Source organism: Habropoda laboriosa, unplaced genomic scaffold, assembly GCF_001263275.1.
Source record: "Habropoda laboriosa isolate 0110345459 unplaced genomic scaffold, ASM126327v1 scaffold33, whole genome shotgun sequence".
NCBI lineage: Eukaryota > Metazoa > Arthropoda > Insecta > Hymenoptera > Apidae > Habropoda > Habropoda laboriosa.
In genome coordinates this window covers 861099-876174 of record NW_017100187.1, presented here as the reverse complement: position 1 = coordinate 876174, position 15076 = coordinate 861099, and the positions used below count along the sequence as shown (strand labels likewise).

At 44.0% G+C, this 15076-nt stretch overlaps 1 protein-coding gene across 1 annotated transcript in view; it reads right to left on the bottom strand.

Moving 5' to 3' along the window:
• Positions 1–817: 817 nt before the first annotated feature.
• LOC108579457 overlaps positions 818–15076 on the bottom strand; it is a 52270-nt gene continuing 38011 nt past the window's right edge. Inside the window, exons 3-4 of the mRNA XM_017943002.1 lie at positions 3503–3708; positions 818–2386 (exon numbers count right to left, since the gene is read on the bottom strand). Coding sequence (XP_017798491.1) covers positions 824–2386; positions 3503–3708 — 1769 coding nt within the window. The 3' untranslated portion in view covers positions 818–823. The remainder of the gene's footprint in view (positions 2387–3502; positions 3709–15076) is intronic.

Sequence of the window (15076 nt, the reverse complement as noted above, 5' to 3'; positions counted from 1 at the left end):
AATTATCTTATGTACAAGATTAAATTAGCTCTTAGAAGAATCTTCCACTTCTTCTTCGTTAAATATTATATAGTTCATACGATTAAAGAATTGCAACTTTTTTTCGTGGCAAAATCTTGCTCCGAAGTAACCTAAGAAAAAGAAAAAAAAGAAACATCTACGATTCCCTGGAGAAGCGAATTCTTTTCCTCTTTTCTCTGTCAGCGAGTTCAGTTCAGTCTCTTCGTGTTCGAAAAAAATAATCGAAGACCGTCTTCGAGTTGCATTCGGCAGGTGTTCGGTGCGCGACAATCGCCCGGTGAATGGAAATTACCGGTTTCTCCTATTCCCTCTCTTTTTTCCCTCTCCCTCTTCATCCTTCGATTCGACACACTCTTTATCCGTGACGTCGAATCACGTTCACGGGCTCTGCCTCACGCGGAAGCTCCTTGAACACAAAAACAAAACGCCGGGACGCGCAATAAATAACAGGAATTTACAAAAACAGAAAAAGAGAAAAAAGAAGCACGGGTGAAGAACGTCGTAGAGAACCCCTCGAGTTTCCCTTCTTCCTTCGCGCGCGAGAGAGCATCGCGCGTCTCGAAGCTCGAATCGAGCAGAAAAACGAAAAAAAAGCTGCTCCAGGCGGTGACTTTCTCTCTCCCGTAGCAGTCAGGATCCTTTCCATCTTCGACGCGCCACAGTCTAGAACTCCTCCTTGAAGAACCTTCAATAGCTTGGAGGAGCAATTAACGGGTCCCACACAACTATGGTGTATTCTTCAAAAGACCCGCTTTCGAACACGTACGACACGGTCTCCCTAGCAGATCTTCGTCGGTGGCTGCTACTTCAAGTAGTGTTTCTTCCTTGTCGACGACCTGACGCAAGGCGCCTCGTTCCCTTTGCCACCGCCAGAATCCTTCCACGTGCTGTTGCACCTCGTAGGTGTGACAGGGTCGCTGAACCTAGTTTTGCCAAGAGTGCTGTTCTTCTGGCTGGTCTCTTGTTCCAGGTCTCCCTCGAAGAACCTACACATCTCTCTCACAGGAACAGCTCTGGCTCCTCTGTTGAGATCGTGAAGAGACCTGGCACGTTGTTTGCCCCTGGGACACGGTTTAGCCGATGTTCGACCAAGATCTTCGGTACTTCTGGCTAATCGACCGCCTAACCTCGACAGGGACTCGAACAACGTCAGCTTTTCTCGCACCGGTACGTAGTGGTCCACCCTCTGACATCGTTCCAGAAGCCTGGCTACGTCTTCTTCGCAAGGCGGTTCGGTGAGAACAGACAGAGAGGTCGACGACCTGGGTAGAACCGAGGAATTACAGTTTTCGACGATCTTCGAGGTCTGAGATAGCTGTCGAGATACCGGAATCCTGGAGGATAATTGGGCCAGGCGTTCCTTGCGTTCCTGAAGCGTCTCCACCGTGGTATTCGTGATCTGTTGGGCCTGTACCAGTTGTCCTTTGTCTCTGGTACTTCTCCTCTCCCTAGTTCGACTTCTTCTCTCTGTCACGTCCGCTCTGAGGATCCCCGGACTTGCGTTGCCATTTTTCGGACTGTTGTTGTTCCTCTTGTCGTCCTCGTTCCGTTGATCGTCCTCGAATCTCACGGAGGAAGTCTCGTTCGGTTTGACCGGCGGTAGCCTGCTGTTCACGTTCTTCTCGTTCTTGAGTCTAGGCGAATCGTAAGCAGTATCACGGTCCTTCTTCGCGGGAGTTAGACAATAGTCGTCGTTGTCGTTCCCCGAATAGAATCTGCTTCTCGATCTGCTCGAACCGTACGTCTTCAAGATGTCATTGTTGTTCTCCTCGGCTCTAGCTTTCCTTCTCCTAGCGTCCTCCTCCAACACTCTTCGACTTCTAGCTTCGTTCTCCCTTCTCCTCACCTCTTTGTACCTCTGAATCCTCTGTTCCCTGGTCTCCGGTTCAGGAATCGACACCGTCGAGTCCACAGAGTCGACGCTCGAACGACACACGCCTCCCCAAGGAAGACTGTCGTCGCTGCCTTCGCTGCTCTCGCTGCAACCCCACGTTCTGGTCAACGGTTGGTCCTTGGTTATGATAGCAGGTATACTACGAAAATCCCCGAGCAAATCCTCGTCGCTGGAGTTACTACTGGACCAACCACGTAGCTCGCTTCTCGCTCTGCGTCTGGACTCCTCTAGAATCGTCGTTGTGGTTCTGGAGTCCTTCTCGGAGGGAGAGCCACTGGTCCAGCAACGCAGCTCGCTTCGAGAGCGTCTTCTGGACTCCGTAGGGCTGTCGGGAAGAGGGACTGGACCTCTCGGGCAGATGGTTAGGATCTCCAGGAAGTTTAAACATCTCTGGGCTCGAAACGGTGTTTGCCTGACGAGCTCGGCGGCGATTGCCCTCACCCAGGACCAGTAGATTGGCTCTGTGTCAGCCTGAAACACGTCAAACATGCTCTTTAGGGTATTTGTCGTTTTTTAAGGTGTGCTTTAGTCGGCCAAGCTAAATTTATCTCGTTAAATAAATGGTAACTTTTTACGCGATAATCAACCATCGTTAGCATACGTCGACGAATAATTGTGAAATATTGAAGGAAGCGGAGGCGGGGAACGTGATCGAAATGAATGGCGATTCAGAAATCTTCGTCGAAGCGGAGAGACGTCCGCCTCGAAGACGTCCTTTGAGTCAGTGTGCCAGCGAGGCGAAGGAACTCGTTCGTCAGGAAAGGTGGATGGTGGGACTCCTTGACAATGCCGGGTCATGGGAGAATGGCGCGCGGATCTCCCACGCGTCCGCTTATCGTCGAGATCGCGCCGGCGGATTTTGACCTTGCCTACTGACCTTATTACCTTCCGCGCCTCCGACGGATGCAAGGATTACGTCACATCACGCGTCCTCTCTGTATCTTATCCGTCGACCTTCGCCAAATTCCCATTGGTTCGCTTACTATCGATCGCGATGTGACACTTCCGAGCGTGAACATTTTTCGGAGCGGCGGAAGATGAACGTGGCGAATTGAAGGATATTTGTGAGAGATAAATTCGAAGAGAATGGACGAATAACGAGAGGAAATTGTCGTTACAAGGTCCAGGAACTGATGGAAGGGATTGTATAACCAGATAGAAATCGAATGGCGACGCATACGGAGCGTAATTAGAAATTGCGGCGTCTAGCAAAACGGGAGCTCGAGATGCCGACGCGAGAAAGTGTTTACGGGCAAGGAAACGGATCGTGCCGTAGATAAGGCCCATTTACATGCAATTACATTGCGTGTTGCAGCGAATTACTCTATCTCGCCTCTCCGCCACCTCTTCCTTCTTCTTATTGTTCGAGCCTATTATACTACGACTCCTCAAACCACTCGACACGAGCATCTCGTTTCGGTTTAACCTTCTGCTCGACGATTTATGCTCAGAGGGAGAAATACAACGAGATCGAAAAATGGTCAATTATATTTTTTCCTTCACACACGAGCATGAAAGCTACGGCTGTACTTGAAAAATCTGGAAATCTAGGCTGTCGAAAGGGTTAATAATTGACGAAGGATTTACCCAGAAGGTGGCAAGGATGTGATTCTGCGAATTGCTCAAAGTGAAGCCGAGGGCCAGAGCATGCGGTTGACAGAGGCTGGGTGCTGCCTGTCGCAGGTTCAACGCCCTCAACGGAAGACTCATGGGAGTAGTACCCTCGACCCATAGCCATCCCATTCTGATGGAAACGATACTCCTCTCTCCCAGATTCTCCACGTACAGCTCTCCTGCAACAAAGAAACAAAAAAGTCGAGAAATTCTAACGAGGATCAATCAGAGCGGAGAGAGATTCGAGACATATTGATCGCGTTCGGACGGTTAATTGAGGATATGCGCAGTGACCTTTAACCTGAATCGTATCTAATTAAAAGTATCCCGTCGACCGTGCATAATTCATCGGGAACACCACGTTCTCGCTTTGACCTGGCCGGTTGGCGACTCCGGCTCCCATTTAATAATAAGTTTCGTGCTTTTCTCTCGCCCTATCGGGCCGGATGAATCGCGTAAGCGTACCTAATCAAAAGCTTGACGTCATTCAATTGAACAGCGTAGGAGTGAGGATGGACATCCTACGTCTCTGGGCAATTACCGCTCCAAACGACATCCAAACACGCCCACGTGTGGGTGGGCTATTTTTGCCCTAAGGTGGAAGTCCGCTCCCTCCGCCTTACGTCTTCCAGTTTTATTCCCGGTGACAAACCCCCGGCCCAAACAGAACCGCTATCTAACTTCCATCCAAGTTTCTGTCCCTCCAATAAAATTCCACAGCCTTCTATCTATCGACCTATACTTCCAGCATAGAGAAATACTCTCCGGTGACCAAGTGTACTCTAAAACCTAGCATGGAGATACCAAACGTTTCTCCGAGACACTACTCGACAAATCACCGGCGGACGATCGGCAAAGAGTCGAATTTTTACGTGTCGCCACAGAACCTGGATACAATTATCGACACCCTCGAGGCTCGCTGGCGCAACGTTAGCGTTATCACGGTTATTATATCGGACACGAGGCATAGTTACAAAGTGAACGAGCCGCCGTTAAGTACGTCCATTAACCTTCCCCGGAGGAATTCCTTATCGCGAGCGAAGGACGTTCGCGGCTAGAGTATCGGAAGGACGCGATCGACCGGATTCTTCGGATTCTCTGGTCTCTCGGTGAGAGGCAGAGAGAGAGAGAGAGAATTGGCGGTGAGGGAGGTACTACAGCGCAAGGTCTTTCACCTGTACTACTCGCTGCTGGACATGACGACCTACGACACGCGCCCCCACCTGGTTTCCACGGAAACCAGCTGATGATAGCCGAATAGCCGGCAATCATTTTCATATTCGCATCGATCGTGCACGGGCTAAAGATAGCCTGTAGCGGGAAACACCCACGGTGACGTAGACATTTTCAGAGTTATGAGCTTCTAACCTTTGCGGAGTTTGTTAATGTTTACGTTTGTTGCCTTAATCATAGCGCTGTCGATAATTTGGTTGATTATTCGAACAAGTAAATCAACGGATACAGAAAAAATACTGCACTTGAATGTGGATGTTTGATGTTGAATTCTGTTAATCCTCGGTATTGGTCAAATTGTAATAATTTGCTTCGTACGTTTGTCGATTGAAGCCAAACTAGAGGCGCGTTACCGTTGACAATTGGACTGAATTATCAAATTCCAATTAAACGAAGCTCTTAATTGAACCATCGTGGAGGAAAGAGAAAGCATTACGAGTTGCAAAAATGATGATTCGTTCGAAATGAATTTCCGAATTTCGCCATTTGCCCTCGAATTAATTGCTGTTGCTGAACGGCGAGTACTTCTACTAGCAAACGAAAGGACCTGGAACAGAAGAATCCCGTGGTCGAGAAAGTGCGAATTAAAAAGTCTCAATCGAGACGGTTGTTTTTCGCAGTCGAGCGATCCTGTGGAAATCGGCACGCTCGCATAAATTGCCACGCGTAGAATGACACGCGAGCTGAACAAGTCGATCGTGACATACGTGACAGGCTAGCAGAGATACTCTGTAGCGCGCAAATCCTCCAGTTTTTCGTCTCTTTTAGGGCAATTATCGTGAAAGTGTCGCCGGTGTCCGGCTCGACGTTGATCGGTAATTATCGGCGTGTTTCGCTCGCGTGAAAATGGAAAACGAAAGCGAAGCACATGTACACACATCGACGTCGTATCTGGAACAGAATTTTCTAATCGCCCGACGCGAAGCATTTTTGCCTCTTTTTTTTTCGCCAGCGAATAGGTGAATCACTCGGTTCTTTCAGGGTCAGTCCACGTTTTGCGCACGGCAATTACAAGGAGGTCTTCGTGAGAGATTTTCCACGAAGCTCGTTACGAAACGCTCGGTGAATCATCGTTGCAACGTGTTCGACTTCGATCCTTTTTCCTTCTTTTTCGGCGCTTGCCCCGCGACAATGGCGCGAGCAGAAAATTACAGAGGCCCTGTTGCGAGTGTTTTTCGTCGGTAGTTGACGAGGCGGCATAAAACATCTGTTTCGGAACGTGAAATCGGCGAATCGTATTTTCTGGCCGAAAAGACTCGTTTTAGGAAGGTTAGCGTTGGAGAAAAGGGAGAGAGGGAAGCGGTAAACGTGTTTGAAGAAGGCTGAAGAAGAGTAGGAGCCCACCGTCCGTTCTCTCACGGTCCATTAAGCCCGAGAAGTCGTATTCGTGTGAACGCCCCATAAATAAGCCTCTTCTAGACCCGCATCCTGCCGATCTGAAAGCTCTCTTCAACAGGAGAATATACACAAAGTGGTAATTCTCGAGTGTGTGTGTGTGTGTGGCCTCGTTTCTCCGTTAGAACTGTTCAAGCCTTCCACGTTAAAACAGGCTTTATTTCCTGAAAGCTCTCTTCAACAGGAGAATATACACAAAGTGGTAATTCTCGAGTGTGTGTGTGTGTGGCCTCGTTTCTCCGTTAGAACTGTTCAAGCCTTCCACGTTAAAACAGGCTTTATTTTGACGTTGATTAATTACCTAGATTCCGCGTTAATAATGGATCTCACCAATTCGACAAATACAGCGTTCGATTTGAGAGGTAGCGTTGCGAGAAAGAAGGTGAATGAAACCGAGTGTTCACTCCTTCAAGGACAATCCCTTTTTTCCAATTCACCAACTTTTATTACGGAACTGCATGAATATTTATGACTCGGAAGAAGTGAAAAGTCGAGGCCCTCCGGCGTGGAAGAGGCTTAAAACTCGCCTCGTCGTATGTTTCATCTGTCCCCCGTGGCTGGCCCACACCGCAGTGGCACGTTTCACTCAGGAAACCGTTTATTTCCTCAGATCCTAGGATAACGCGTGACTGTCACGTATACCGGGTGACTCTTACGAAAATCGATACCGTTAACATGGCCACTGCAGTTCTGGAACCTTAGAATCCACCGTTTCCGTGCTTCCACGAAATTATCACACGAACAAGACTCGAACCCGGAAGTCTCGGCTACCAAATTCGAGCAAACCAGATTGTGAACGCCTGGAAAATTACTCGGAGAGGAGGAAATTTTCATTTCATAACGGAAGAATTTATAGAATCCGTCGATTTTCCCTTCGAGCACGTCGAGGAACACTCTTTTCCATCTGTTGCGTTACGTGAACGTGTCTCTTCCATAGGCTATTGTTCTATTAAAAGCCAGTATCGATCAGAGAGAAAAGCAACGAGAGACCTTGGCACCGGAACCGACCCTCGACCATCGAGTTACACGTGAAGAGAGAGAAAAAAAAAAGAGAAATACCCGCGTCGATCCCACGAAGATCAGAAAGTGTATATACACCTATGCACGAGGAACTTCCGTGCTTCCTCTCTCGGCCAACATCGAAAATCCTGTTTAACAGTTCTCTGTTTTTCACCTCGTTTCTTCACGCTTCTCTACCTCCTGTCAGTCCCTGAACGTCATCCTGGTCAAACAGGGCCCCCTGATCGACGTTTTTTCCTCCTCTTCGCAAACACCATGAATTATTTATCCAACGGGGGATCATCAGCCACGGGAACACCCTCGATTCTCCACGCATCCTTTTGTGCATCTGCACGACCAGAGCTTCCTTTTCTCTCTCTCTCTCTCTCTCTCGGTAATTCTTAAGATTAAAGTAATTTTTTTCAATTACAATCTTCGACTTAATCCTTTGGCTGCGGCGAATTTTAGTACGTAGTGTGTAACGCAGATTCAGATGTTCCACAACGGCCGCGAAGTTCTCTTCAAAATTTCATTCGTCGAATTAACGCGGAAGAGTGCAGTGAATGAAGTTAAGGCTTGATATGGAAGTGCGCCAAACGGCTGCAGAGCGAATTTTCAAGGCGCCAATAGCGGTGAAAGGGTTTAAACTGGACAAATCTCGATTAACAAGACACGAGAAATTCTCTGTATCTAATTAAGTTATTTCCCCCGGTTTGTTTCGGTGGTTTCCGCGCGCAAACCGGTAGTTCACGAGGAAGGAAATCAGCAGAGGTGAAATGCGACGTGAAAGTGACACGGACGGAACGGAACGGTGGACCAGGACGGGCTGTCACGAGACCGGAAGCTCCGCGAGGGACCAGGAAGCGGAGGTGGGAACGTACCGCACATATATACATGTGTGTGTGCATTGGCAGTCGTCATGCGAGTCGAGGTCTGCCGACTCGCTAGATAAAACAAGCTGATGGAAAAACGGTCACCGTTATTGCGTGCTGCTACTTTCTGCCACACCTCCCCCTTCCTCCTTCCTATCCCGACAATCCGTCCAGTTTTACTCGCGAACCACCGGCTACTGTTTCTCTACCTCTGTGTGTCTCTCCGTTACGAAACCACCATTCCCCCCCCGTGATTAATACCATCTCGAATCAGGTCGTGTATTTATCTTCATTTTGAAAATCGAAGTTGCCTCACCGATTATCCTGTACGAACAGCTATTAATAAGACTTTCATAACAGTCACAATCGCCCTCCTCTCGTTTTCAAATGCAGCTTCAGCGGGCATCAGCTACGCCTGTTGCCACGTGAGACGCGTTTTGCATTTGGTTCCGACGGTTCAAATCGACCTAACCTCGAAATTGTCGATATTCAGCTTTTCTAATTATTTCGTGCGACGATTCGGCGGGAAATTTGAAAAAGTAGATTGAGATCACAGATATCTGAAGGATATTAGAAAATGATGAGTATTTTCTGAAGATCCGAAAATCTTCTCTAATTTTCCATTAAATGATTTTCCGTTGCGCGAAGGATACGGATTTTCGTAGCTTTTCTAATTATTCTGGTTGACGATTTGGCGGGAAATTTGAAAAAGTAGGTTAAGAGATCAGGAATGTTTGAAGGATATCGGAAAATAACGAGTATTTTCTGAAGATCCAAAAATCTTTTCGACCCTTTAAATCGATCCAATTTCGAAATTGTCAATATTCAGCTTTTCTAATTATTTCGTGCGACGATTTGGCGGGAAATTTGAAAAAGTAGGTTAAGAGATCAGGAATGTTTGAAGGATATCGGAAAATAACGAGTATTTTCTGAAGATCCAAAAATCTTTTCGACCCTTTAAATCGATCCAATTTCGAAATTGTCAATATTCAGCTTTTCTAATTATTTCGTGCGACGATTTGGCGGGAAATTTGAAAAAGTAGGTTAAGAGATCAGGAATGTTTGAAGGATATCGGAAAATAACGAGTATTTTCTGAAGATCGAAAAATTTTGCAATCAAAATCTTCTCTAATTTTCAATTGAACGATTTTCCGTTTCGCGAAGTATACAGATTTTCGTTCGTAGTCCCCGCGGTGTGAAAAATAGTTTCCACTGTTGCCATGAGGATCTTCGAGTCATGCGGCAACCTCTCCGAGGCCGTAATTCGCGGGAATATCGTTATTGCGAACGCAAACGGGCAATTACCGGAGATTCTTCTTTCGGCACGCCAGCTCACAATAGCCAACACACGGTGCAACGTTCGCCAAGTTACGTCGGCCATTATGTAATCCTTCGGCTTTGGCGCCGGGCACCTCGAGGCTCGAGGCACACCTGTGAGCCACCGTGTGTCTCGTCGGGCGAAACAAACGGTTCGTTAGTAGTAATTACACGGCGAACCCGTTAGGAACGCTTACGAGGGAGCGTTTTTTCTTTTCTTTTTTCCTTCTATCGCGCCGTGTTCGCAACGCGGTTCCTCTATGAGAAAAACAGATTCAGGGCCAGCGACGTGTTTGGAACCCTTCGTGAAACGACTAACGACTCTCCTAATGAATGCTCTGTGTTTTTTTTTCCACTCTGCACCGCGCTATTAGGACCTATTCCCCCGGTGAAACGCGTCGATTCAAGCGAGATTCCAAACGCAGTCGAGTCGAAAGCTAACGGTAAGTTTTGACTTTTCACGATCCGTGCACAATAGCCGAGGCTCTCCGGAGAAAGTCGAGAAAGAAGGGAGAGAATAGTGTCCGTCTGGAAGGATCGTTTCCTCCCCTGGGTAAAATAGACACACAAATGGACCACGCTATTTCCTCGCTTCTCCACGATTTTCACGGTTTACGAGCTCTGGAGTCTGTTTTTTCGGAAGATCTTCGACCGACCTCTTAGCAGTTGCACACGTTTCGAGATTTCCGAAAATCGTGTTGTTAATCTTGAAGATGAATTCTACCGGAGGAGAACAGGGGGGGAAATGACTCGACTAATATTTTTCAAAAGGTTGCACCGTGTATAAACTGTCTATGGAGGTAAATATGGTAATGTATTCGACTGGAAGTCGCGTTTAAGAATTCATTATTCTCCACTCCATTAAAACGGGACCTTACTCCGTGATCATTTCGAGGCTCTAATCCAACGTCGAGTTTTTACTCCAAGGCGAAAAACTAACGATTCGGGGATTAAAATATGCGGGAAAGGGCTCAGAAGCAAGATGGTCGACGTTCTTTCCCCCCTTTAGCTTCGACGCATCAATCTCCCAGAGAATCATTTATTATCGTCCCAGTTTTTCCATCCCTCGTTCGAACTATACAGAATCTCTCGTACGAACGTCCGTTAGTCCTTCGATTTTCCATCGTTTCCCAACTCGAGAGAGACAGACACCTTACAGAACGCGATGGTTTACCGTCGCGTTCGTATTTTTTTCGCCGATCGATCGTAGCAGCGTTTTCCAACCGGAAAATTATACGATAAACAACCGAGGATTGTCCGGCGGATGACAAAGGCTATTGTTAGCAGCGACAATGAAGGCGAAGAGGAACAATCGAGAGTGACAATCGACGGTGGAAGAGTTATAATTGACGTCGCCGGTTCTGACGGAGATTAAACAACAGTTCTCGGTACACCTTTCCTCCTTTTAACTTCGAAACTAAGCAGAGAGAAGTTGGTTAAAATTTTCAAAATCTCAAGAAAAAATTACAAAAAAATATAACGGTAGAAAATTCTTAAGTTTTTGAACGATCGAGCGATTTATGGACCACCCTGAATATGTATCACGAGTTGATGCATTTATTTCGAACGACAGTTGCGAGTTCTCAAGATACAATTGTATCAGAAAATTCACAGCTGAGCTCGATTCGACGCAATTACATCGCTCTCCCGGAACACGGTGTCTCGAATTCCGTTGCTTTGATCTCGCGCCACGCTTTTTCCCGGCGCACTTTGTCCGAGACGCGATTCGTGGGCGTCGCGGGGAGATAGCGCAAAAGGAAGAAGACCACGAGGAGGAAGAACGGCGGGAGTGTGTATGCGCGAGAGTAACGGATACGTGAAGACAGAAGAAGCATTCATGGAACAGCGACACGTGTTTCCTCGCGCGTTTCCCGCGCCTCCCTTCGCATAGGAGCAACGGGTGTCTCGAGCAGCGCGAAACTCCGGCCTAATTGAACGCGAAATTTCCTCGCAAACGAACGAACTATTTCGTGCGACGATTTGGCGGGAAATTTGAAAAAGTAGGTTAAGAGATCAGGAATGTTTGAAGGATATCGGAAAATAACGAGTATTTTCTGAAGATCCAAAAATCTTTTCGACCCTTTAAATCGATCCAATTTCGAAATTGTCAATATTCAGCTTTTCTAATTATTTCGTGCGACGATTTGGCGGGAAATTTGAAAAAGTAGGTTAAGAGATCAGGAATGTTTGAAGGATATCGGAAAATAACGAGTATTTTCTGAAGATCCAAAAATCTTTTCGACCCTTTAAATCGATCCAATTTCGAAATTGTCAATATTCAGCTTTTCTAATTATTTCGTGCGACGATTTGGCGGGAAATTTGAAAAAGTAGGTTAAGAGATCAGGAATGTTTGAAGGATATCGGAAAATAACGAGTATTTTCTGAAGATCCAAAAATCTTTTCGACCCTTTAAATCGATCCAATTTCGAAATTGTCAATATTCAGCTTTTCTAATTATTTCGTGCGACGATTTGGCGGGAAATTTGAAAAAGTAGGTTAAGAGATCAGGAATGTTTGAAGGATATCGGAAAATAACGAGTATTTTCTGAAGATCCAAAAATCTTTTCGACCCTTTAAATCGATCCAATTTCGAAATTGTCAATATTCAGCTTTTCTAATTATTTCGTGCGACGATTTGGCGGGAAATTTGAAAAAGTAGGTTAAGAGATCAGGAATGTTTGAAGGATATCGGAAAATAACGAGTATTTTCTGAAGATCCAAAAATCTTTTCGACCCTTTAAATCGATCCAATTTCGAAATTGTCAATATTCAGCTTTTCTAATTATTTCGTGCGACGATTTGGCGGGAAATTTGAAAAAGTAGGTTAAGAGATCAGGAATGTTTGAAGGATATCGGAAAATAACGAGTATTTTCTGAAGATCCAAAAATCTTTTCGACCCTTTAAATCGATCCAATTTCGAAATTGTCAATATTCAGCTTTTCTAATTATTTCGTGCGACGATTTGGCGGGAAATTTGAAAAAGTAGGTTAAGAGATCAGGAATGTTTGAAGGATATCGGAAAATAACGAGTATTTTCTGAAGATCCAAAAATCTTTTCGACCCTTTAAATCGATCCAATTTCGAAATTGTCAATATTCAGCTTTTCTAATTATTTCGTGCGACGATTTGGCGGGAAATTTGAAAAAGTAGGTTAAGAGATCAGGAATGTTTGAAGGATATCGGAAAATAACGAGTATTTTCTGAAGATCCAAAAATCTTTTCGACCCTTTAAATCGATCCAATTTCGAAATTGTCAATATTCAGCTTTTCTAATTATTTCGTGCGACGATTTGGCGGGAAATTTGAAAAAGTAGGTTAAGAGATCAGGAATGTTTGAAGGATATCGGAAAATAACGAGTATTTTCTGAAGATCCAAAAATCTTTTCGACCCTTTAAATCGATCCAATTTCGAAATTGTCAATATTCAGCTTTTCTAATTATTTCGTGCGACGATTTGGCGGGAAATTTGAAAAAGTAGGTTAAGAGATCAGGAATGTTTGAAGGATATCGGAAAATAACGAGTATTTTCTGAAGATCCAAAAATCTTTTCGACCCTTTAAATCGATCCAATTTCGAAATTGTCAATATTCAGCTTTTCTAATTATTTCGTGCGACGATTTGGCGGGAAATTTGAAAAAGTAGGTTAAGAGATCAGGAATGTTTGAAGGATATCGGAAAATAACGAGTATTTTCTGAAGATCCAAAAATCTTTTCGACCCTTTAAATCGATCCAATTTCGAAATTGTCAATATTCAGCTTTTCTAATTATTTCGTGCGACGATTTGGCGGGAAATTTGAAAAAGTAGGTTAAGAGATCAGGAATGTTTGAAGGATATCGGAAAATAACGAGTATTTTCTGAAGATCCAAAAATCTTTTCGACCCTTTAAATCGATCCAATTTCGAAATTGTCAATATTCAGCTTTTCTAATTATTTCGTGCGACGATTTGGCGGGAAATTTGAAAAAGTAGGTTAAGAGATCAGGAATGTTTGAAGGATATCGGAAAATAACGAGTATTTTCTGAAGATCCAAAAATCTTTTCGACCCTTTAAATCGATCCAATTTCGAAATTGTCAATATTCAGCTTTTCTAATTATTTCGTGCGACGATTTGGCGGGAAATTTGAAAAAGTAGGTTAAGAGATCAGGAATGTTTGAAGGATATCGGAAAATAACGAGTATTTTCTGAAGATCCAAAAATCTTTTCGACCCTTTAAATCGATCCAATTTCGAAATTGTCAATATTCAGCTTTTCTAATTATTTCGTGCGACGATTTGGCGGGAAATTTGAAAAAGTAGGTTAAGAGATCAGGAATGTTTGAAGGATATCGGAAAATAACGAGTATTTTCTGAAGATCCAAAAATCTTTTCGACCCTTTAAATCGATCCAATTTCGAAATTGTCAATATTCAGCTTTTCTAATTATTTCGTGCGACGATTTGGCGGGAAATTTGAAAAAGTAGGTTAAGAGATCAGGAATGTTTGAAGGATATCGGAAAATAACGAGTATTTTCTGAAGATCCAAAAATCTTTTCGACCCTTTAAATCGATCCAATTTCGAAATTGTCAATATTCAGCTTTTCTAATTATTTCGTGCGACGATTTGGCGGGAAATTTGAAAAAGTAGGTTAAGAGATCAGGAATGTTTGAAGGATATCGGAAAATAACGAGTATTTTCTGAAGATCCAAAAATCTTTTCGACCCTTTAAATCGATCCAATTTCGAAATTGTCAATATTCAGCTTTTCTAATTATTTCGTGCGACGATTTGGCGGGAAATTTGAAAAAGTAGGTTAAGAGATCAGGAATGTTTGAAGGATATCGGAAAATAACGAGTATTTTCTGAAGATCCAAAAATCTTTTCGACCCTTTAAATCGATCCAATTTCGAAATTGTCAATATTCAGCTTTTCTAATTATTTCGTGCGACGATTTGGCGGGAAATTTGAAAAAGTAGGTTAAGAGATCAGGAATGTTTGAAGGATATCGGAAAATAACGAGTATTTTCTGAAGATCCAAAAATCTTTTCGACCCTTTAAATCGATCCAATTTCGAAATTGTCAATATTCAGCTTTTCTAATTATTTCGTGCGACGATTTGGCGGGAAATTTGAAAAAGTAGGTTAAGAGATCAGGAATGTTTGAAGGATATCGGAAAATAACGAGTATTTTCTGAAGATCCAAAAATCTTTTCGACCCTTTAAATCGATCCAATTTCGAAATTGTCAATATTCAGCTTTTCTAATTATTTCGTGCGACGATTTGGCGGGAAATTTGAAAAAGTAGGTTAAGAGATCAGGAATGTTTGAAGGATATCGGAAAATAACGAGTATTTTCTGAAGATCCAAAAATCTTTTCGACCCTTTAAATCGATCCAATTTCGAAATTGTCAATATTCAGCTTTTCTAATTATTTCGTGCGACGATTTGGCGGGAAATTTGAAAAAGTAGGTTAAGAGATCAGGAATGTTTGAAGGATATCGGAAAATAACGAGTATTTTCTGAAGATCCAAAAATCTTTTCGACCCTTTAAATCGATCCAATTTCGAAATTGTCAATATTCAGCTTTTCTAATTATTTCGTGCGACGATTTGGCGGGAAATTTGAAAAAGTAGGTTAAGAGATCAGGAATGTTTGAAGGATATCGGAAAATAACGAGTATTTTCTGAAGATCCAAAAATCTTTTCGACCCTTTAAATCGATCCAATTTCGAAATTGTCAATATTCAGCTTTT